Source organism: Chenopodium album, chromosome 13 (assembly GCF_948465745.1).
Source record: "Chenopodium album chromosome 13, dcCheAlbu1.1, whole genome shotgun sequence".
Taxonomy (NCBI): domain Eukaryota; kingdom Viridiplantae; phylum Streptophyta; class Magnoliopsida; order Caryophyllales; family Amaranthaceae; genus Chenopodium; species Chenopodium album.
Genome location: NC_137846.1, coordinates 42395206 through 42419825, shown reverse-complemented (window position 1 = coordinate 42419825; position 24620 = coordinate 42395206). Strand labels below are relative to the sequence as shown.

The 24620-nt window shown below is 36.0% G+C and overlaps 2 protein-coding genes across 3 annotated transcripts; both read right to left on the bottom strand.

Moving 5' to 3' along the window:
* Positions 1 to 970: 970 nt before the first annotated feature.
* On the bottom strand, positions 971 to 4793 carry LOC145574778 (alpha-galactosidase-like). Its single transcript, XM_081632636.1, has 15 exons — positions 4403 to 4793; positions 3998 to 4056; positions 3848 to 3904; positions 3692 to 3726; positions 3368 to 3471; positions 3164 to 3239; positions 2989 to 3047; positions 2777 to 2842; positions 2571 to 2654; positions 2346 to 2410; positions 2168 to 2250; positions 1996 to 2086; positions 1856 to 1905; positions 1427 to 1567; positions 971 to 1307 (listed from the first exon to the last, which is right to left on the bottom strand). Exons 1-15 carry the CDS (start codon positions 4576 to 4578, stop codon positions 1218 to 1220), a joined length of 1236 nt encoding a protein of 411 aa, XP_081488762.1. The 5' UTR covers positions 4579 to 4793; the 3' UTR covers positions 971 to 1217.
* Positions 4794 to 6565: 1772 nt separating this feature from the next.
* On the bottom strand, positions 6566 to 24080 carry LOC145574777 (katanin p80 WD40 repeat-containing subunit B1 homolog KTN80.3-like). 2 transcript variants are annotated; one of them, XM_081632635.1, is made up of 19 exons: positions 23875 to 24080; positions 23325 to 23503; positions 22963 to 23093; positions 22024 to 22141; positions 21697 to 21923; positions 19327 to 19429; positions 18419 to 18489; positions 18216 to 18290; positions 17968 to 18111; positions 17581 to 17803; positions 16938 to 17447; positions 15656 to 15709; positions 15427 to 15551; positions 13962 to 14108; positions 11679 to 11753; positions 11430 to 11542; positions 10288 to 10404; positions 7370 to 7438; positions 6566 to 7290 (listed from the first exon to the last, which is right to left on the bottom strand). In XM_081632635.1, the coding sequence occupies exons 2-19, from the start codon at positions 23350 to 23352 to the stop codon at positions 7224 to 7226; spliced, it is 2397 nt and encodes a 798-aa protein (XP_081488761.1). In that variant the 5' UTR covers positions 23353 to 23503; positions 23875 to 24080; the 3' UTR covers positions 6566 to 7223. The 2 variants fall into 2 exon arrangements, 1 of the variants encoding a protein (XP_081488761.1); XR_014098170.1 differs by lacking the exon at positions 6566 to 7290 and having other exon boundaries at positions 7419 to 7438; positions 11430 to 11511.
* Positions 24081 to 24620: the final 540 nt, after the last annotated feature.

Below are 24620 nucleotides of genomic sequence, written 5' to 3'. Positions count from 1 at the left end.
ATTGACTGTGTTATGCTTAGTGGTGAGAGTGCAGCTGGGGCTTACCCTGAGCTTGCTGTCAAGATCATGGCCTGTATATGTATCGAGGCAGAATCTTCCCTTGATTATGCAGCTATCTTCAAAGCGATGATTAGGGCTACACCTTTACCAATGAGCCCCTTGGAGAGTCTTGCATCTTCAGCTATCTGAACTGCTATTAAAGCCCAGGCAAAGCTCATTGTTCTGATGACATGTGGTGTTACAGCGGCTAAATTGGTTGCCAAGTATACAGAGGTTTAATTTCTCTATTAGCTGAGGGGTCTGCCAAGGCTACTGATTCAGAGTTTACAGAGGTGATTCTGGAGGCTACTCTGAAGAAAGCAACAGAAAGGGGCCTGTGTCTTCCCGGTGATGCTATTGTAGCACTTCATCATATTGGGGCTGCTTCTGTTATCAATGATTTGCATTGTCAAGGGATTGGGTAAGACATTAGTCTCTGATTCTCGTCTATTAGAAGAAACGGGAGAAATAAACCAAGGACAGATATTTCAGGCAAACTGTGTTTTGTTCTCGGATTTCTTCCTGCAGACCTCCTGCTACAATGTTTTCTTCTCTAAATCCCTTTTCAAGTTTCCTGATTTAAGCTATAAAGTTGATGTGTTTCATTGTTTACTTGCACATTATTTCGTGTTGTACATTTTTAGAGTTGTCCCATCTAGAACGTTGCAATGAGGTATTCTATTGTGGTGGTGCCTTAGATGATTGTTTTTTAAGTTTGAACACAACAAAGAGGATTTTATTATGACTGTCAACATTTTAAATATGCTTTCTTTATGCAGCATGCCAACAGTCCTGAATATGTAAGAGTGTGTGATTGTTATTCATGTTCCTTTATATTATACATCATATTCTTTTTTTTATTTGCTATGAAAATGTACATTATAATTACATTTACGTGAACATAGAATGAGTTAAATTGCCACAGCACAGGTAGTAACAAATATAATTCTTGATTTTCAAGAATTAGCAGTACTTTATTTGAATCTCACTTTTGTTATCGGAAAATACTGCCCATAAACATAACATGTATATATTGGGTAGTACTGTAGTATACAACGTGAAACACTGTCTACGTGTTTTGCATAGGTCTGTTTTCCTAATTATTGAATCATCTTTTCCTCTCCCTGCTGATCATACAAGAAGATTTGCTTTTACGCGATCTTTTTGGCTTGGAAATCTCACATGTGGGGTGTTAAGATGTACATCTTAACTGCATGCCAATCAACTTGAGCAGAAAGCTGAGCTTTGACACCACGCTGAGTTGAATGCTGCTTTTTCAAGGGTATTGAATGAAGATGGATCATGGAGTTAGATTGAACATCAAGCAAAACAAGAAAATTGTCCTGTTCAACAATTTATAAGAAACAAAAGGTAACAACGAACTCACCCTCCATAAGTCCCGAGCATCCACTATAGTTGTTGGCTTAAGACCTATATCGGACCAATATGCAGTTATATTTGATGATGAAGATCCTCTATTCCATAGAATAACAGCCATCCTCCTCTGAGTCAATGGGCCAGCCCATACCTAAACATTTTCATAAGATATTAGTCTGAGACTTGCATGCCAAAAGTGACTCCGAAAAACTAGTGTATACAAAGTATACACAAACTCTTATGTGGTTGGTCATACTGTGTGGCTAGCCATTACAGGGTTAGTTGGTCAGCATTACAGGGGTTACCTTATGGGGTTACTCGATCAATATTACAGGGGTTACTTGGCTAGTATTATAGTATTTACTTTGTTTTTTTACAAGCAGCTAGACCACACGGTATGGCTAGTCTGACACAAAGCGAGCTGCAAAGTATATATTACCTCAAGATCGCCATTTTTCTTAACCTTTCTCCCTTGAACCCCTAGCTTATCTGGTTATAAAACTTAAACTTGTCAGTAAGTTCACTTCACAGGGTTGGTATATATGAAGTAATTGACAACCTCCTCCAGTCCTTCTTTACCTTGATTGACAGCAATGACCTCCTTGTTGCTTAGCAGTTCAAGAGTTGCCTGATCCATTGTTCGCACATCACATCCAACCAACAAAGGAGCCTGCAGAAACCCAAGGTTTTTATTACAGGCCAATCATCTTCATCGAGTTGCATAATAAAAGTCAGAGTATTAGAATGGTACCTTTACTAATGCCCATATGCTGAAGTGAGAACGATACTCCTCTTTAGTCATCTCTCCGTTACCAACTTCAAGCATGTCCGGATCTGCAGACAATGTTAAACCCCTTTCATCTGTCATATCGAAAACAGCACTGAAACTCGATCATAAAAATGAGAATAAGTATGTTTCTTATTGTTACCATTCCATGCTCCAGGACGAGCATATGATGCCCATTTGTCATTTTTGTCTGCTATATCTGTCATACTGAAGTACAACAGGAGTTTCCAGATTTAATAGCCCAATAAAGCATTAGGAAAAATAAACTTTTGTTCTATTCTTGAACTAGTACAGTCCCTCATTTTAACTGCTAAAAATAGATGTTCAGATCAAATATAAGAATGTGTATTGAACTTTACTCTTTTACCTATTCCATGTATCTTGAATGTCACCCGTCGTTCTCCAACTATTTCCAATACTCGGGGCCCAAGTTGCTGGATCTTCTTGTCCCCTGCTCATCACCAAGTTTTATTGTGAGAGAATCATGCTATTGTTCTGTCGAATATCCTCATAGTAAACTAAATTTGAAATTACAACTCCTTCGAGTTGAACTTGCATTGATGAATTACTTACCATTCACATAGGGAGAAAAATATATGTCTGCCACTTTCTAGTAAGGCCTTACTCATCTTAGGGTACCTATCCACAATTGATAGTGTTAGTGCTAGAAAGGCGGTAATGTTCAACCTGAAACCTTGGGGCTGTTAATGAAGCAGATCAATTTCAGATTGTTGATAAAAACACCAGTGAACAAGTACATCAATATTATGTAAGTAGTTACAAACCTTTCCTTTGGGTCAATCCTGTTGTTCTCACAGTTGTCATATTTCAAGTAATCAACACCCTATTTCAGACATTTTTTGAGGGGGAAAAAAGTCAAAAATACAGCTGATGAGCAATCTGTATTTTACCATTCCATGTTGAGTGACCTTGTATCATATCAAGATATCAATTACTCACCCAGGAGGCAAAGGTCTTCGCATCCTGCGTTTCATGGCCAAGCGAGCCTGGCATGGTCTTACTACAAGTCTGAATTCTGAACCAGCAGTCTTGGTATCAGATTTAAGCTGCTTAAACATGCATAGAATTGTAACATGATTGACTTCATATCACTACTTATTTTTTTCTGAGATGACCCATAATATTTTGAGATAGAGTGAATACCCTGCATCTGAGTAAATTCCAAGCTTCAGCCCTTTGCTATGAACATAATTTGCTAGTGCTTTAATTCCTGATGGAAAGGTTGAAGCTTTGGAAACCAAGTGTCCCTAGAATATTTGAACGGAGTGGGATTAGTGGGAGAAATCACAAATGTGAAGAATACAGTTTTTTTTTTTTTTTTTTTCGGTGTTTAGAGAGCCACAAGGACGAGGGTGAAAATCGATCCCATGATTTCCTAGAACCGGGAGGAAAGCTCTAACCACTTGAGCTATCCCTCACTTTCAAGGATACAGTAAGATAATCAGATATTCAAGGGTGAGAATGCACCTGAGAATCTCTGTTGAGTTCTGCCCAGCAGTCATCTGTTATGTTACAGTTGATGACTTAGTAAGAACCTTTTTTTTAAGGACTAAAATAATTTAGAATTTCGGTACTTAAAAGAACAGTAAGCCAAACATTATCTTAAAAAGTTTGTAGATTTACCAATGTTTATGTATTTATACCCAAGATCTGCTAGGCCACTCGACACCATAGCATCAGCTGCAGGAATGGTTTACAAAGATGTCCATCATATATTCATATCATGGAACATATGAAGAATCTCCAAATATTACTGATTAGAAAAGCAGTTACCTGTTTCTCTTATCAAATGCTCGTCAATCTTACAGCCAAAGTGGTTCCAGCTGTTCCACCTACTCAAGACGAAGAAATACATGACAGATTCAACTATAAAGAAAAACATGACAGAATTGGTTTTCACAAAGATTTGGTTTCTCGGATTGATTTTTTTTTTTTTTTTGTCACCACATTCGTGTTTATTTAAAGGAGAGTAAAAATAGGAAACTTGCACGAACACAAAGAGGGGAAAGGTTTAGGTTGCAATTAAATAACCTTAAAACAGAATCATGCTGACCTTTGTTCTAGATTAAATATATATGAAGTATATGCAGTTGAATATAATATAGACAGACATTTATTTGTCCTTGACTGAATTTCAAGTTTAAAGGATGACAAGAAAGAAGTAGTACACGTACGTACCCCATTTGTGGAGTAAGAGCAAGGCCATTGTTTAGGAGACTACGGCGCCTGCCACCCACAGACATATTTGGCACTGATGTATTATCAGGAAGATGCATAAGAGTTGCATGTGCAGTTCCTACCACCAACATGATCCATACCAGTATCCTACCAATTAGACCAATACGTGGTGACATAATCGTTGATCAAGCTAGTAAGTTATCTTAAAAAGAGTTGGAATTTGTTGTGTATGGATGGAAATGAAGGATATGATTAGGTGAGAATTAATGAGGTGGGTTTAAGAAGATGTTTTCAAAAAAGAGAAAAGAATTAGGTGTAATTGTAAGGAAGGCCAGTTAACTAGAAGTTGGAGCAGCTTGGGCCTAGTAGCATAATTCAGTGGCTTTTGAAGCATTTTCAGTGGCATATATATCCCTGCAATATATATATGGTGAGATGAGGTGCTTTATTTTTTCCTACTTGCGTAGGAGTCACGTTGTACCATAACACAAGGCCACAAGGGTAGAAAATACTTGAAAAGGAATCAAATTGGGACCAGAAAAATCTAAGTGATCAAGTCCAAAACATTTTGCACTAGTGACTGAGTCAGTGTAGTGACAAATTGTTGACACTAGGGTGATTTTTTTTTTTTTCCATTATTATTTCTGGATTAACTTTTGATTTCACAATAAGTTGGTATGCGTAAATGTAAGTTCATCCCCATTACCTCATTTTTTGTGAGACACACAAAAAAGATAAGTAGACCAAAATCTAAGATTCTTTGCACAAATTCAATGCATTATCACTTGACAAAGCTAATTTAATGTTATTTATTACATTAAAATTATATTTTACCTATAAAGTTACACCTTTAATTAATTAAAAAATAAAAAAATAATAATTTTTGGTGGGGCCGGTCAGGCCATTTAATAGGTCCGTCCCTGCTCACAATAACCTAAATGTCCTCTCACAATTTTTTTTAAAAATGTTTGAGACATGCAATTGCAAGATAGCATGTACTGCGGAGTCTCCATCTGTTTCATACCCACCCCATCCCCCACTGTCACGGCTCTCCCATTGTACAAGTCTCACCCCATCCCCCAATCAATCATAATGAAAGCAGGAAAACTACAACTTTCAAAGGCAGACCCTACTAAGCTGATCAATCTAGCACAAAAAACCAAGTACCCAAGAATCAGAATAGATCAAGCAATCAAATTTCACAATTCAAGTCAATAATCTTACAAATTAAAAATCATCATAAACTCAAAATTAATGAAATCAGAAAAGTTTATACCTTTGTCATAAACATATAATCCTAAATGAGGTCCATCTTGAATTATTACCAGGACCAACAGTAGGAGGCTAATGATAAGAAACCACTGAAGCATACTTATTCCCTGACTGCATCATCATTCCATTCCCACCATTACTAAACTGAATATAATTATAATGATTATTACTATAATTATGAATATGATTTTGATTATGATTATTCTGATTCTGCTCAAACCCATTATCATTCCCATCATCGAAATTGTGGTGGGAGGGAGGAGAGAGTATAATGGTACCGGAGTTAGGTGACAGCGTTTGTTAGCAACTAAATATGTGGTGTTGTGTCTTTCAAAAAAAAAATGTAGTGTTGTGGACTTGTGGGATTGTCAAGGGAAGTGCTTGTGAGGAATCAGGAGAGAACAAGTGATGGACATGGTGGTGTTGGTGATTTCAAGTATTAATCAAGGGAAATCATAATTTCATATTAATTGGATTGGTTTTAATATTTAAATATGTTTATGAAAGTGAGGGATAGCTCAAGTGGTTAAAGCTCCCGTTCTAAATGAGCTTATGAACATCATCTCTAGATGTTAAGATATTTTCATTCGAAGTCAACACGTTGGATTCCAGAGTGTGATCAAATGCGTTTTCAAGTCCATGCATGTATCTAATTCTAATTTCTGTCCATCGGCTACAACAGTCCTTAATATGTAAGAGTATGTGATCAAATTAAATGGGGTGTTACTTCATTTCTGCAATATGTGAATGTACAATAAAATCATTTTTGCAATATGCCAATTTAAATTATAATCGACAGTTGCATTACACTTTGATCAAACGGCCTCCACGGGCTAAGGTTAATTCATTAACATCAAACAATAACTCTTTATGTTCAAGAAGCTGGTGAAGTATATAAACAATGCATAGACTGCCATAAGTTATGTTTTCCATAAAAATTTAAGGAAGCACCATTTATCTTCATTACCCCATACCAAGACTTTACACTCTCAAACCCTACTTTGGAAAGACTAAATCTACTACCACTACTAGAAGCCTCATAGATTTCCCAACATAATTTGTTAGTACTACTGCAGATAACTAAGCAGCAGCAGCAACACGGGTAAAGCTATCTACACGACATGCACAAAAATTGAACATTTTGAGTGAATCAACTTTCTTGGTACACAAATACAAATGGAACAAAAGAAATTTAATACACCTCTTCACTCAAGAAACCAGTGGTTACAGAATATTGGGTTAGAGGAGTAAAAGCACCAATAGCTTTCGCTCCATGAGGCGCAATGGATCAGTTGCCACCTGCATAACTTTGCGACTTTAGCAGGTGGGGCTACATAAGCAAGCTTCCGCCTTCAGTAACCATGAAGTATAAACAGTATTGGTTAATGATTTCAGTTAGCATGTGAACACACAAGCCCAGACAGCATGAACTTGCATGCTGCATATGGTGTTTGACTTGTACTGGGACAGATCAGGTGCAGCAGTATCATTGATTAAATACAGTCAGGTGGTTTGGATGTTATGTTCCAACAAGAAATGGAATCTGTCATCATTCAGAAGCAGCACTTAGCGCTAGATTTAGCTCCTGTGCAGACTTCGCAACTGAGCCCCCTCTTCTATAGAAAGCAAAAGGAGCTAGTTATTCAAAAGTCAAATTTAAAAAAAGAGTAAAACACAACCAGAAGATACTCTAACCTCATAAGTGCTGGCAGACATAGCTTAACCCTTTCAAGTTCAATGTAACAAAGGTTGCACCGCTCCAACCTACAGATTTTAACAGAGGCAATATTGTCTTATGTCAGATGACCTTTGTCGGTACCTCAACCGTCAACCCCAATTTTTATGTTCTTCATAGTTGTATTTTTTTCCACATCCTCTCTTAGGGATGATAATGACTCGATACCATCGTGGACAACACACCAAGATCAGTCAAAACCCATCCATAAACAAATAGGAAAAAAAGTCAGGCTCATTTAGTTAACAATCAACTCAAATAATATGGTGTTTACCTCATTTAGGCTAATGAACAACTCATTTGTATGGGTTCAAAAAAAATTTCATAAGCATTAATAACTTGGCTAAACTCAGTGAGAATTAAAAGGTTTGGTAAAGCAATACTTCGTATAATGGTTTTGAAAAGACAAAAAATTCTGAGTAGCTTATAAGACATCTATATTGACTATATACATACTACCAAAGGCGATACTAAGAGGGACACTTGGGCAATGTATTATAAAAAAATCTTATACAAAATCTAAAGTGAACTTCCTAAAATATCAAACTGCCCATTATAGCTATTACATGTGCAATTATTTTATCTCGTGTGTTTTAATCACATTTCATACTTTTTAACACTTGGGTGAGTAATTTCATTACGTTCTATAAATGTTTTGTTACATAAAAATTTATTGTCAGTATAACTATTTAACACCAATGCATTGCACAGGATTAAAACTAGCATGAAAAATCTATAAAGGAAACAACAAAAATCCCATTCCACAAATCCATTATACCCACATGTGAAGAGTTGAAGACCTATGAGTTATAACAGCCTCTTTTGATCCAGCAGTTAGCATATCTAAAGCTCATTTTAAAACATTCTTGCCTTTGACTTAAATTGAACTGAAACAAGCAGTCAAAAGCTCTGGCGAGCTCAAGCCTAGTTTGAGTTATTCTTAGGAAATTTTGCGAGAAAGGACCTTTTTAAGTAACTTATTTGTGAGAAAGGACCTTACATAAAAAAAGGTGGCATATTGGGACCCCTTTTTTTTTTTTTGTGAGATGGGACCTTTTGACGGAATACACCCATTGACCCAAAATTTCAGGCATTGACTATCACGTGCCGACATTTAAAAAAAAAAAAAAAAAAAAAAAAAAAACCCCTCTTCTCCTTCCTCCTTCCCCTCCACCATAGCACTACCGTTCTCTCTCCTCCTTCCCCTTCCACGCACCCCGTCACCTCCTCCACCCCAACCAGCCATCGTAACAACCGTCAAAACCCTAAACACTACCATTTGAAAGCTGAACTACCAACCCCTAGCCATCTCACTGGCCACCACCAACGAAAATGAACCCCACCCACCCTCAAAAACCCTCCCTCCCACCTAAAACCCCAAAACGAAACCATCCTAGCCATAAGCAGTCGATGGCGGCCAAGACTAAGGGTGAGGTGGTTTCGTTAGGGTTTTACAGGTGGGTTGGGCCACTGGGGTGGGGTTTTCGGTGGGAGTACATAGGATTTCAGGGTGGGGAGGACCAGGGTTGACAAAGAATGATGGCAGTGGGAGATGGAGACGGAAAAAATGGAAGGCGGAGGGGAAAGGGTGATAGACAACGCTGGAAATTTTAGGTCAATGGCCGAATCCCGTTAAAAGGTCCCATCTCACAAATATTTTTAGAAATAAGGCCCCAATTTAGCACTTTTTTTTAGGGAAATTCTCAACTGTGACCCTGCTACGCACACATGATGATCCTCTTGAAAATCAATTATACAAAATGACCTTAGTTAAGAATTTTTTCCAACTTATAATTTCATTTCACTAAATTGTTAATTAAAACTATGGTTAGATTTATTTTTAAAAAAAAAAAACATTTTTAAAAAATTAACCACCACCAACCATCTATCCACAACACCGCCTCCAACTCCACCACCACCTTCACCGAAACTTTACCACCTCACCTCAGCCGAAACTCTAGCACCATGGCGAAGGGCTAGGTCGTCAAAGGAGAGAGGAGTGAGGTGTTTAGAGTTCGGGTGGTTTGGGTCTGAGCAGAGGGGAGAGAGAGGGTCATGGGTTATGGTTGGAGGAGCGGTTGTCGGTTGGGTTTAGATCTGGGCATAGGAGAGGTCAGAGGAGAGAGAAAGGGAGGTTTGTGGGTTGTAGTGGGAGGATGAGCAGTGGGTATGGTCTAGTGGCAGGGCAGTCCTTGGTCTGGTGGGGAATTTCGGGTTGAGGTGAGGAAGAGGGTAGAGGTGATGGTGGCGGTGAGGAGAGAAAAGGAGGGTCTTTGGCGGGTTGGGGGTTCTAGCTTGGCGGTGGTCAAGGTTGAGCAGCGTTGCCGGCAGGGGGAGCTTGGAGAAACATCGCCGGAAGAGGAGATTCTGGCTGGCAGGTGGGGTTGTTGGTTGGTTTAATTTTTTTAGTTTTTCTTCTATTCTTTTTAAATCAATCCAACCATAGTTAGTTTTAATTAATTATTTAAGGAAATAAAAATAAATGGCATAAAATTCTTAAATAAGGTCATTTTGTATAATTCATTTTCAAGAGGGTTACCATGTGTGCGTAACAGAAGTTAGGGGTCACCGTTGAGAATTTCTCTTTTTTTATATAAGGTCCTTTCACACACATAGGTCACTAAAAAAAGTCCTTTTTCACAAATTTTCCTTATGCTTATCCAGCTTTAACTTTAGCTTGAACATGTTTATGTGTGTCAAGGAAATTTCTAGAAAGGTACACATGACATTACAGAAGCAAATAACAATATAGCTTGATAGATTTACCCTTTCACTCTTTTAGCACAATTAATTCAGGATAGATGACCAAATTAATGCAAAATTTCAAAACATAAGTCGAAAAATAGACAAAACTGCAAGTCAAGGAAAGAATACACACCTTTGCTCTGCCTCAATATCCACACCCACAGAAGATGATGCAGACACTGCAGAATAAATTACTGAACCGAATACTCTCACCAGCTTTACCAGCATATCAAGTGAAACACCTAAATGCCTGAGTATAATCAAGCTGTTAATTTAAAGATCTTCAACAAAAATATAATCATTTATATTCACTATAAAAAAAAAAAATAAAAAAAATAAAAAAAAAAAAAAAAAAAAAAAAAACAGGAAACAGAAGCATCGAGACCTTTGCTATATACACTGCTAAAACCTTAAAAATAAATTCCTTTCTAAGGCTACACCATAAAAATGGCATTGCCACCTTGACAGTACATCTTTTCAGGTTATGGCACTCTCTAAGCAATAAACCTCAAGCAACATCACCAAGGTATGTAGCACAAACCATCATATGGCCATATCACGGATACAGGGGTAAACCAAACAATGCTCGTTGGGTTAGGAGATGAGTCGTGACACTAAGGTGCCTTAGCTCATAAGGACACTAACAAGGTTACTGTGTCTCATGAATTATCAAGAGAAAAGGCAACTCCATTACAACTATGACCATTTTGTTCCAGCCAAATGGGTCCAAATGACGGTCATCATGTTACTCCGTATTTAGCAACATCAACTTCTTCTCTTTCACCCTTCAAAATCCATGAACCGTAAGAAATTTTAATGAAATCTTTACATTTACCTTTAATGAGGTTATAAATTGGTAGTTTCTGCTGCAGCAAAATTCATTTCTGTAATTTAGTTATAATCATGTAAAAATTATCATTACAACATCAGGTCATAGTCATATGGCTGTTTAGAAAATCTTTCCATTACCAGTGATTTTCTTTTTTTTTTTTTTTGAAACATACCAGTGATTAAAATATATATATATATATATATATATATATATATATATATATATATATATATATATATATATATATATATATATATATATATATATATATATATATATATATATATATATATATATATATATATATATAAAATGACCCTTTTTGGTAGTGCCATGATGAGGCAACATAGCACCAATCTGCCAATATGCCTCTCCATTTTACAATAATATCACTACTATGAAGACTAATTTGAAAGCATAAAAATTTTCAGCAAGCTTTTTACCTATCTATATCACTCTCAAGAAGGCTTGCAAGTAGTGACAAGAGGCACGTACAAATCTCCAATGTAACAATGTCAGTTTTCTCTGTCAAAAGGCTAACTACATCAGCAATGACCTGCATTACATAGTGATTGGAGAATGAACTGCTCTGAGCTAAATAGTTTCTATTTTTTTTTTAATGATAAAGAAGTGTCTTGGGGAAATAAAAGAAAAAGGTAAAGTGGAAAATACATCAGAAGTAGAAAGCTTACACTATGATCAGCCATCTTCTCCATAGCACCTATAGCCCCTTTAACATCATTACGATCCCAAAATCTACGCACTGCCTGAAAAAACATCAGAAAAGGTTAAGCTGACCAAGTAAAAAAAAAATGCTGGCAGAGATACATCGTTCTTGTTGAGTACCAATATATAATTGGTGATCTTCAAACTACACATTGACAAATTTTCTGCTTCCAAATCATTAAAAACTCTCGGGATTTCACCGCCTTTATGACAAAAGATTTGTAAGGCAGTCAAGCATATAGTGATTTTTTGTGAAATCTTATCAGGAACTACTAATACATAGACCAGACTTAGTCTCCTTTTATTTTCAAAGACTAGAGGTGTGAGCTCATTAAAACAAAGTATTCTACTATTTCAGTTCAATAGAGAGCAACATAAGAGGCCAAACATTGAGGCAGCCTAATAGTAGTTCTTAGAGGTTTACTTCAGAAATCAAGTTACTTTACTGTAACCTTTCTGCCATATAAAGAGTGGGAGAAGGTTGGATGTTTTGAGGCACAAGTTATGGACATGAGATTAGCAAAGTACTAGTTGACGCTAAAATCAAAAGAAGACAACCAGAACAGATAAGATTACCTTTGAATAAGCTTCTATAAACATTACTAAATATAAACAAGCAGAAGGAATAACTACTTAAGATTGGACAAAATCAAGTATATTGGCTTTGCCCTAAGGCCCTTGATGCCGCCAAGACTTGAAAAGAGGTGAAGGGAAAGGATAAAGAATCAAAAGAGTTATTTAGGATGAAGTCATGAAGATCAAAGAAAGAAATAGAGGTCAGATGAAACAGGAAACTCCTTAATCCAGCAGATTGGAAAGTACCCTTTTAAAACTAAACAAAAATTCATAGGAGAAAAGACTCATAATAGGTTGGACCTTTTGACCAGTAGAGAGGCCTTGGGACACTAGATACGCACTGCTGCGATTGCAAAAAGAGAAATTCACAAAGAAACAGCAAAATACAACTATACAAATAAAAGTAGTTGCACTTGAAAGACGACTAAGTTAATTATCTCTCCAGCCGAAAAAAGAAGGCATAAAGGAATGTACAAGTAAATGCCCAATACTATATTAGGTTCCAAAACTATTCCAAGTTTCCAACTGTTCATGTTTTACTATTCTGCATCACAAACAGCAAATATTACTTTTTGGTGAAAGATATTGTGATGATGTAATACACCAACCCAGACCACCCATTGTGCATACCTACAGCAGAAGGAACCCACAAGACAACCCACAACAACAACAAGCAGAAGACAACTAAATCAGAGCAGAGTTACTTTTCAGTGGCTCTATTTTGGCAGCTAATGGAAGAAGACAAAAGTAGTTATCATTAGCAATTAAGGCTTAGTCACATGTGTAGTGTTGTAGCAACTTAAATAGCAAGAAGTAAGGAAGAAAATGAATTATTCAGAAAGTTGTAATAGTTTAGCTTGGAGAGTCATGGCCTAAAGCCATAGTAGCCTAGTTGTAATCTTCAAAGCCCTTTGGCTATATCAATTTGCAATCAACCGTCTTCTTCCTTACCTTTTCTCTATTTTCTTGTCTAAATTACCATCTCGAGTACGCAGTCCGTTGCAGATGACTAAGCCATGGTTGACTTATCAGTCCGTAACTTAAAGTTAGGGTAGGGTCTAGCATCTAGGTACATAGTAGTATAGTACTGATGCATGAATTGCTATTATGAAGGAAATTACCAAGCCAATAAAAGTTAAATGTTGGAAATTGAGATACAGCCCCCAGCTTTGAACTTCCATCCAAGAGGATAAAAAGGATGTGCATCAAACAACTCCCCTCCATCATTTACAATGCCTATCCTCTCACCTGTCACTCAACAGAGACTTACATGCTGGTTGAGGTAACTTCAGCAATTTAAGACTTACATTAGAAAACACATGCAGGTTTCTGTGCACTTCATATTCTTGAAACTTCTTTCCCACACACCCATATTCCAGGTTCCCGACAAGACCGATGAAAAAATAATGATAATAAAGACTTTGCCACTATGTTTCAGCCTATGCTAAGGGTTAAGTTGTTATCAGCATAACTTTTCTTAGCTTCCAGTTTATCCTAGACACCCATAAAATTAGATGTGTTCAAATAATGGGGGAAGAAAAAGAACCAACTTGCCAATTTTATAAAAACAAAAATAACTAACAAATTTTTAAAAATAATACAAGTAAAAAAAATTAATTTAAAAAAAAAAAAAAAAAAAAAAAAATAGGGAAACAGAAGGTTCTAGCAGATACCTGTAATTTACCCAGACGTGATTGCATAGAACAAAGAAAATGATCGTGCCTTCCAATAATCTGGGCAATAATATCATCGTCTGTGACTGAACTCACTGAAGGCATGTCTTTTTCAGTTGAATGAGAATTTCCCCGCGGCTTAGATTTCTGTAGATTATCACAAAAAATATAGAGATTACTACATTGGTAGAAAGCAGATGACGAATATTTAATACCATAGGCGGAAATGAAATTCACATTGTTGCACTCCCTTTGTTTCAAAAAGAAAGTTAATTTATCCACCAAATAAAGAAAAAGAAAATGGAGGAAAAAAAAAAAAAAAACACTTAAAAGAAGCAATGAAAATCTGCAAGAGAATGAGACTCAATAGGATGTCAAGCACAGGAATATTTACATCCTTTATTTACATCCTTATGAGGGAAGAGAAACAGATGTACTCCAGACCCAAACTCTAAACAATCCAATGTAGCACTCAATCTCAAAATACAGTATGCAATCTGCTAAACGCCTACACCAATTTCACAAACAAAACTTTACTAAGATATCTCCTTCTCGGTGAAATCAAACAAGAACTTGTACGTTTGTACCTCCCCTTCCATAATAATAATAAAAAAAAAAAATAAAAAAAAAAAAGATACTAACAAATAAAGCTTAGAAATACCTACATACTCCTGCCAAGAGAGAGAATCTATAAACACAAAGACATTGTAGATTTATCAGTATTCAAATTATACAGATGGCCACCAAATGACCATTAAGTTATCACTGTCTGAAATTCAATCTGGTTCTAGCTTGGACAATGTTGACATTTTAGAATAAAGAAAATTCCTAGTTGTGGATAGCCATTAAAGTGTGCATTTTAATTGGCTGGAAAACAAACATAAGAAACCACTTTGCATGGAATACAAGCACATATATTCATAACGTAGTAAGATTCTAAACTCATGGAAGTCTACCACGGCATGTGCTCTACTCCCTACTGTTTGAACCAACCTTAACAATTGGATAACTAACTTTAATTTCGCTTGATAACAGGAATATCATGGCTCAGAAACCAGTATATTTTAAGTGGTAAAGCTGTTCATAATGAAATAATATTCCCTGAGTCTTAGTTCAATATTAAAAATCACCATAAAGGCAGATTAAAAGTAAGGCATTTTCCTTTTGGTATGTTTGTTCTCTGCTTGGGAAACACCGCCAACCCACCATCCACCCAGCTTTTTCTCTCAATTTAATCATTGCACCCCAAATTACTGTTCAGTTTGAGCAGGGACAAAAGGAATACTAAAGTCTCAGCACCTAGATAATTACAATAGGAAAGAGATAATATAATCATAGGCATGCAGTCGAAATAAGCCAGTAAAGTATCAGAGCTAATGCCACAATGTTAAGAATACCAAGCAGTAGCCATAGAAAAGCATATGAAAGAAAAGGCTGACAGCATAAGGGATCATGGAGTGCATACCATCTTAATAGGGCGTGAGTCAACAACACTGCTTGCAATAGAGGTACTGCTGGTAGTAGTAGGATCTTCAGAAGAGGGGGATATTTCTCTATTCTCCCAGTTTGCAACCAATGAGCGGGTTCTTCCTAGTTCATGTAGAAATGAACACAAAATTCAGATATACAGATACCATATATAAGGCAATCCGGAACATCAAAAAAGAAGAAATTATCAGGGATCAAGGCAATACCAGCACGTTCTGTGGAACTGGCATCTTTACTAGTTTTAGATACTCGAATTTCATCTGGAAAGAAAATATAAGACAAACAATCACTTATATTGCCATAGCTGAGGAATCAGAATTTGATTTTCTGGTTTTATACATATCAATCATATTTTTGAAATTTGTTACTTCCACAGTTTCTACAATTTAAAAGTCAATCTTAAGACCCTACAACATTTTCTAATACATGATATTTTTATACTGCTCCAAAACCTTGAAGTTCCCTTTCAAGGCCTCTATGCCTTGAAAAATTAACACCATACATGAGCAATCCCTGTTACTCCCAAATCACTCATTAATTTGCCATCCTCAACCCTGACACATGAACGATACTTATAAATACACATTTAACAGTTGAGATTCTGCTTAGAAATTGGGAGGCTAAATTCCTTATCCAAAACTTGAAAAGCTTAGATGATTGCATGTAAAATAGCACAATCCTAGTCAATGATGGGAACACTGAGCAAACGATCCTATATTTATACCCAAAAGGTATTATATAATTGGGAATAAAACTTTCTCGAATAACACTAAGCTCCAAATCAGATCAGATCAGCAAGCAGAGAGCATAAAAGGCTCAGAAGCAAATTTCTCACTGGGCCCGATGTGTCTTTCCATGGGTATCTCAGGAAGTCGAGAAATATCATATAATAGACTACTATATTTTCAGAACTTTCAGGAACCTGATGAAGGATGGAGAAAAGAAACCTTGACGAAAAATGATATGATTTTCACAAGTGTTTAAAAATGGTGTCAAGTGAGCTTCAACCACAGTAACACTAAGCAGGAAAGCTAAGCCATTTAGCTCTACAAAATGGTTTTCTACACATCTGCAGTCAATCCCACCATACAGAAGGACCACAGCTGAGACACAAGAATGATTGTATCAGGACAGAAGGACCAATGCAAACTTGCTACTTGCTAGAGTACAAACTCGATACTCTCATCATAACTTTCACATCTTACCCGACCAGTTGCATAGCACCACCTTGCTTCAATGTTGTTTACTGTGTTAAACTGACTCGTGGAAAAGATTCGAAGATGGATAAAAATTTGTGTCTAGCACTAGATCCCCAAATGAAATGTTTGTGATAAGATGCCATGAGCAACAGATGCCCCGATTAGAACGTGATGTAGTAAATTAATTCCTCACTAGGTCAATTCAAGCCAAAGTTATCAAACTCGTACTTGATGTGGTAAATTAGTGCAATAATATAAAAATATTACAGGAAGCTATCAGAGGACATACAATTGTCAAGCGGAGAGCTGGTAAGAGGCTGCAATGAGGAATTAGATTCAACCTTCATTGAGCCGACACACCTATCCTCTTTCAGGTTCCTCTCTGTAACAGGAAGACTAGTATTCAGGTTTCTGGCAGCAAGTAACATACTCTTGTTTGCAACTCCGCTCATTTCTGGTGCCTTAACAACTGTGTTTTCAGGTTGGACAGTAATAGTTGGCCCATCAAATTCTTCAGTTGCGCTTGAAAACCTTCTCGACTCAGAAGACTTAGACTGTGAAGGATGAGGAACAGTTCTCCTGGAAAATACTTCCCTCTTGAATTCTGCTTGCTCTAGTCTTGCATCATCTCTTGGGACAATTATGGGCGCAACATCAGGTTTATTGTTTATAGAAGCATTTGGCATTGATTGTGTTTTTGAGGAATTCCTTTTCTGAACTACCGCTGTAGGTTGCAATGTGTTTCTTGGACTAGTGCTCATATTGACTCGCTGAGGGGTGCTAGGTATACCACCGGGATCTAACAGCAAACATAACCAATAGGAAAACGAGTCAGCATCATATCTCTGAACAACAGCATTTGAGAGCGCAATATAGCTAAGAGAGGAACAGAGATAAACAAAGAGGACAGTCTAGTGGATCTGTTGACATACTAGGAGAGACTCTGGAATCTTTATTTGATTGGTTTGAGTTTGCCAAATGCCTTCCTGAAGGTTTTGTTTCTTTTTCTGCTAAATCTGAATTATGTGATGTTGATAGCCGGCCTGATCCAACCTTAGCAGGGTTTTCGTTTTGCAATGACAAATTACCAGATGAAGCAGACTTCAATTCAGAATATCCATTGGAGCGCGTACGAACTGAATATGGCTCTATCCGCTGAAAACAAAGCAACAACAATGTACAAATCAATTAACTGTAAATCAAAATTAGTTAACCAACCTCCACACACACACACACACAAATAAAAAATTAAAAAAAATAAAAAGAAAAACACATACGCAGTCCACTAGATATATTGATTTGATTATAAATTCACTTACCGAGATGTCAACTACCCAAACTCCAACACAGCTCTGATTATAAGAGCAGCCAAGAAGCTTTCCCTCATGCACATTCAGATCTGACAACCTAGACCATCCAACATCCACGGTATCGTGGCAACGAATCGGTTCCCAAGAAAAAACCTACATTGTGGGATTAAAAGATAAATCAATTTGGCATGTAATTATTAGAAACAAAAATCCCCAAGTTTCAGTTATTGCCAGCAGAAATAGGGATGGATAAGTACCTTTAGGCTTTCATGTAATCCACAGAGCAGGGTCCTCCCATCAGGATTAAAGGCCATACAACGCACTCCTGATGTCTTATGGGCACAAGATAAATTCAACTAATGAGTGACTTGACACCAGAAACTGAGTAACATGAAATACATCCATAAAATAAAAGATGGAAGAAGTCAAAGTCTGATTAAGCATTATTTGGAAATTTTACCTCAGGTCCTGCTGAACCAATTAGCTCAAAAGTCTCAAGGTCCCAGAATTTGACTGTTTTGTCAGAAGAACCTATGCAAGACATAAGCAAAGTTGATATAAAGATTAGCACACAGATAACACAAAAGGGAGAGTAATATTCAGTTAAGTTCATGTGTATACAATACGAACATCAGAGACTCTTTATGGAAAAGATACAGTACAAACCAAATGGGTAGATACAAGTCATACAACCTATGTCAACTTTTATCTCAAAGCCATATACTGATGTGTTGAGTAGCTCATTACAAATACTGAATTACACTTCCTCTGTTACATAAATATTGCAACATGTAGGAATTTACACTTCCCAACACACAGCTTTAATCACTTGTATCTTCAATTATATTCTAAGTAATATAATAAAAATTGATATTTTAAAAGTATCTATCAAGACGAATGTAACAAGATCCCACAAAATTCCTTTCCCCTTTGTATAAATCATAATAGATGATTATATGGGAGTATGTGAATAGCTAAAAAGCCAAAATGATAAAAATATATGTGGAATGGAGGAAGTATGTTTGCTCAAGGACATCTAATTCATTAAAACCCATTCCTGGTTATTTTTTATTATTTCATCATGACCCTCTAACATGAAGCAATAATACAATAAAAATGGACCAACTTATGATATGCCTATTTAATTATAAAAGAAACTTTTGCCATAAATTTAAAGTTTCATGTGAACTCTATAGCAGACAACCAATCCACTTTCATCTATTGTTTTAGCTCTTAATCTAAAACTTTGTTGAAAAGATGAAGCTAATGCAATATCAATATTTCTTTCAAAGCTACTCTAAAAAAAATCAACAGATTTAATGCAAAAAAAAGACATATGATATTCAGCTAAAAGGAAGCGTGATGAACCTGTAGCCAAAAGAAACTCATGCGGATGGAAATCTATGCATTGAACCTGCCCCTCATGAGACTTAAACTCATGCAGTAGTTTGCCGGCTGTCAGGTCCCACAGCTGTCAAAGAACGGCATCATAATAAGGACCTTGTACTCTGCTTCTTAAACAATTTCACATAAATAAATAGGCAAGTAAATCTATGAGATAAATGCACCCTAATTGAATAACTGCAGAAAAAGAAGCAAAAAGAGGTAAGCAGTTATACTGTCTCCACCCAAAATAACTACCGTAGCTTACTTTTTCTTTTACATAGGTACAGGATACCAATTAATTTACATGTTTTAAAATGACAATATATGAAATTAGCTTTTGTCAAGCTACAATTACACAAAGGATCTTTCTTTCCCTATACATTTGGCATTTAGAAAAACAAGTTTTAATCTTTTAGATAAGTTTAAAGATATTTATAAAAATAAAAATAAAAAAAAATTTAAAATTTTTTTTAAAAAAATAAAAAATAAAGCCAAGCAAGGGTCACCTTAAGGTTAAAAGTGTGCCCTCAAGCTGTTATGATAACAATTTGTCTACAAAATAATGAAACATTAAGCTCCCCAAAGATTTCGATTTAGCCAATTAATAGCCTCAAAAATAAGAACTTGAACTCTTGATGCGTGCAAACTCCATCCTTAAAATCTAATGATTTCTTTTTCTCCAAGAGCACCACCACATTGCAAACAAAACCATCCCCATATTTCAGCAATCCAACCTTTCTTCCTTTTTATTTTACTGCCACAGAAATATCATTGGCAAAGATAGCAACTCATCCCAAACAAAACTGAGGATAAATATCAAACAAAAATGATTAACTCTTCCTCCTCATGAAATCAACCAAGCAAATGGAATAGAAAAACCATAGGCATATTGAATATTGGTACTATATCAAGTAATACAATATAGTAAAGCTATGGCTGAAGTAATAAAGAACTTAGGTAAACCAACAGTTATCAATATAGCACCTCTGGAGCTTCCATCATCAGCAACTCATAACTGTTCCACAGGTTAAGACTTTGCAACCTGACAGTAGTTGATAAGGCTTGTGCAACTTTCTAATCTAAAAACCAAACAAGAGTAAGTCCCCCCCCCCCCCCAATCTTTCTTATCTTGGGCCAACTAAAGCTATACGTACAGCTACATTAGCAGGTTTGTTTGTTTATCCCCTTTATGTTTTGGGTCAAACTAAGAGATATTTACTCCCTTCGTCCCACAAAGAACTTCTCATCTCTATCAGGAACATAATTTTAAGAGGATGTTGGTTGTGGGGTATTTTTTAGTATAAGTGGATAAAAATAATAAGGTAGTGAGTACTGTTTACCGTTTTTCAATTGAAGTGCAAAGCGGGAGCCATAACGCTTTAAGGGGTTAGAAAGAAGCATTAGATATAGCCTTTCCCTCTTGCCACATATTTCTAACTCCCCAATTACTTGATTAGAGCTATCATTTTCAAAATCTTTGAAGTTAGCATTTATTTTGTTGGTGATATAACTCCGCATTGTTGATTGGTAACAATCAAAACTATGGTAGCCACTTAGCCCTTTAAATTTGTAAAACATTTATCATAATTCTGGGAATCTGGGTGCTGCATTCCATATTGCACTATGACTATAACTTTAGCACTTCAAAGAAACCACCACCTAAATATTCAGCTTTTGAAATCAAGACTTTAAAAGCAAGTTAAGGATATATATCATCAAATAGCATTTAAGAGCATTGTTTTATTGTTGAGGTTTACACATAAAAGAGAAAGTTCTCAAAGTCTTGGAATATATGCAGAAGTAGGCAATAATCGCGAAATGTGAATAAAGTACAATATCATGGTTGGTGCCAATCAGTATCTTAACCACAACAGGTTAAAGTTTTTGTAATATCTGTTGCTAGATTAGCATGCGATTAAGTTCAATCAATGTGTCAGATGAAGACCATTGATGGACCTACATGCCTAAACAAGTAAACATGGTAAATTGGTAACAGCATCCTTAAATTTACAAGAAATAGCTAAATTCAGTAAAGCAAAAAAATTGTTCAATTAATTCAACATTGCAAGTTGCAAATGAAAGAAAGAATGTTAAAAGTGTAAAAATTGTCAGGTCAACATTATTTAGTATCCCATCTTAAAATTCCTGCATCTTCCAATGTGTGCGACAATGAAAAACAAAACAAATAAATAAGGTATAATGATCATATTTACACTAGACGTGGCAGGGGGAAAAAAAAAAATTTAGATAGTCACTAGTCTCACTACTCACTAGAAGCTAGTATTATGAAGTAAAAGGGGCAATCTCACTATACTGCAACTACACTATAATTTTCATAAAGACAAATCTAACCTTGACAGTGTTGTCCTCACCACCAGATACAACCCAGCGTCCATCCGGCGTAAATCTAATGGCATTGACCCCTCGAGTGTGGCCTTTGTAAGTGTGAATGCAACCTTTCCTTCTAATGTCCCATATCTTTAAATTTGTATCCAGAGATCCAGATGCAAAGAACTCCCCAAATGGATGGAAGTCCACAGATATACAGTTGGATCTATGTCCCGTAAGTGTTCGAACAACTAAAAGAAATATATATTAATTTCATACAGATGGGAGCCTCAAAAAAAAATACAGAGACATTGAAAATGTGATGTGCCTAATTACAGCTGGTATACATACTCTTTGCTTCTTCTAGATCCCAAAGCTTGATTGTTCCACTTGCTGCTCCAGCAGCAACAAGAACTTCTGAAGAATCAAAACCTACTGAGTCAATCCCACTTGAGTGACCTGACAAACTCTGCATGAGAAGTCATAGTTAAAAAGGATGACAAATTTCAACAAATTATGAACCACGGGTATTTGAGAAAAACAAGTGCATTCATTATATGTATGAGAAGCCTCTTCTTATTTGTAAGATTGTAGTAATACTTACAACGAAACTACACTTGAGCCAACTCTCTGGAAGAACCATAACCACCAATTAGCCCCATCTTTTTTACAAATTAAAGAGAAAGGACCAACAAAAAAAAAAAGTACCATATACCACGAAGCATCCCCATGTTTTCTTCTTTACATGATGATGTTTTTTGTAAGCAAGAAAAATGTTCAACACCACAAAGGAGGAACTTAATATGATCAATGAAGAACAAGAACTAAAAAATTTGAGAAAACTTAAATGCCTAAGTAGATATCTTCTATGGCACTTTTCCAAACAATATGTAGAACACTCCAAAGTTTTCAGTTATTTTCCCTTCACAAAATCGACGTAAAGGCAAAAAGTTAATTGATTCCGGCCAAGTCATATGCTTCTTGATACATATAATAAGTTTGTATTGTTAGTCTGAAACAAGTTTACCAATTACAGAAGCATCACAACCACCCTGTAACTCTATGAAGTGTGGCTGGCACTTAAACCAAACTACTACATGTTCTTTTACCCTTATTTTCCTCTGCTTTACCTTTAAGGCAAAAATTCCTTTTGTGTAATCTTAACACTCCAACCCCCCCCCCCCCCCCCCCTCTCTCTCTCTTCAGCATAAAACAAATATTAACCCATTTGTTTTGAACAAGACTGTTGAAGTAAAAGTAAATATACATGTTGAAGCTGAATGAACTAACCAATATGGCATTGGGTTTTCCAATGGCCCAAAGGTTGACTTTGTGGTCTTCTCCTCCAGTGACTAAAACCCTTGACGACTTCCTTCCAATTTTCAGGCAATTGACAGCAGAAGTATGCGCTACAAATTCCTCTGTAACCAATCCGTTAAGGAAACAAATCCAAAGACGCGATACATAAAAATAAAAGAACCATCGTTGGACAATGTAGTACAGAAACAGGGAAAATTAAACGATTTAGGACACTGATCAAGCAATTAGGGCCACAGTTTCCAAGCATTGACAAAAATAACTCTCATAACTCAAAAAATTAACAAAATAATCCAAAGAGTAAAGTAACAATCGCATAAGAACGAAAAGGATACGTAGCTTATAAGCACGTTTGGTCGTCATGAAGGCGAGGCGTGAAGATTTAATCTATGACACCAGTATAAAAACCTTGAAGAAGCTCCGTCTTGGGTGGACAGGACAGTTGTTGTTCATCTTACAGACCTACCCATTTAGATCTCCCCCAATTCAGCAGCAATGTATGTCCTCTTTTCCCCTTAAAATTAAAGATTATACTTTAATCAATCAGCATAATATTATTCTTATTATTAATAATACTAGTATTAAATATATATTGCTTGGAGAAAAGGTCCATTTTCATGGTTTCATCCTGACATTAAAGGGTTATATAAACCAAAGCCTGCAACACATTATCAGCCAAAGTTGACTCAATTTATCAAAAAATAAGTTGAACTCCTCTTAATTCAAGTATATAAAATTATAAATAGCGAAATTCTAGCAATGAGATCGCTCGTTATAATCATTCATAACTTGAGTTTTTGTAACCAATTGCTCAATAATCAGCATTTGAAGAACCCTAATTCGAGTAAGTGACTATTAAATTAAACGATAAAAAAATTATCTTACCTCGGAAGCTGCTTCAATGGAGGAGATAGAGCTCACAAGCCACTACAATGGAGGAGATAGAGCTCAGAAGTCGCTTTAATGGAGGAGATTAAGCTCAGAAGTCGCTTTAATGGAGAATACACAGTACGCTTCAATGGAGGAGAGAGAAGAGGTCCAGCGCAAACGTGAGGAAGAAATATAGATCTAGGAGGAAATGAGGAATAGTGATGGCCCTCCAAAAAAAAAAAAAAAAAAAGAAACACGCCTATAAAACTTGAATTCAATTTATCAAATTCATGTTTATTTCACTTTTCCATTGAAGTTTCTGAGGTGAGGTAAAACATTTTGAATTTTTAATTATCAAATATCATTTCACAATCTAGCTTTATTGTTAATTTAAAAAAGAAGATTGATAATAATAATAATAACAATAACTAGTGTTCCTAATAAAATGATTAAGTGAAATTATTTATAAATTATAAGTATTAAACTAGTTTGTGGCCCGGACAATGCCCCGTATTATGTTTAAATGCAAAATAAAAAAAATTAGCTTGAGTGTTTAAATAATATTTTCGAACCAATACCTTAAGTTTAAATAATAAAATAAAAATGGTAAAATGAATGTTAATTAAGAAATAAAGTGACACTAATCGTAGAATAGGGTGGTAATGAAAAGTTGGGAATTTCAAGGGATGTAATGGTTCATATCTAATCTAAATATTAATGTGTAATCATGTCATCATCCATGTGGCGCTATATCATAAATT

Excerpts from the sequence above, each read along its gene's own strand:
- LOC145574778 (XM_081632636.1), bottom strand. The coding sequence starts at position 4,578 with ATGTCACCACGTATTGGTCTAATTGGTAGGATACTGGTATGGATCATG. Across the intron at positions 4,057-4,402 it reads GCTCTTACTCCACAAATGGG|GTGGAACAGCTGGAACCACT; the intron begins GTACGTACGTGT and ends CGTCTTGAGTAG. Across the intron at positions 3,905-3,997 it reads GCATTTGATAAGAGAAACAG|CTGATGCTATGGTGTCGAGT; the intron begins GTAACTGCTTTT and ends CCATTCCTGCAG.
- LOC145574777 (XM_081632635.1), bottom strand. The coding sequence starts at position 23,352 with ATGACGACCAAACGTGCTTATAAGCTAC. Across the intron at positions 17,448-17,580 it reads AGATTCCAGAGTCTCTCCTA|ATCCCGGTGGTATACCTAGC; the intron begins GTATGTCAACAG and ends GTTTGCTGTTAG. Across the intron at positions 7,291-7,369 it reads TGTCTGCCAGCACTTATGAG|AAGAGGGGGCTCAGTTGCGA; the intron begins GTTAGAGTATCT and ends TGCTTTCTATAG.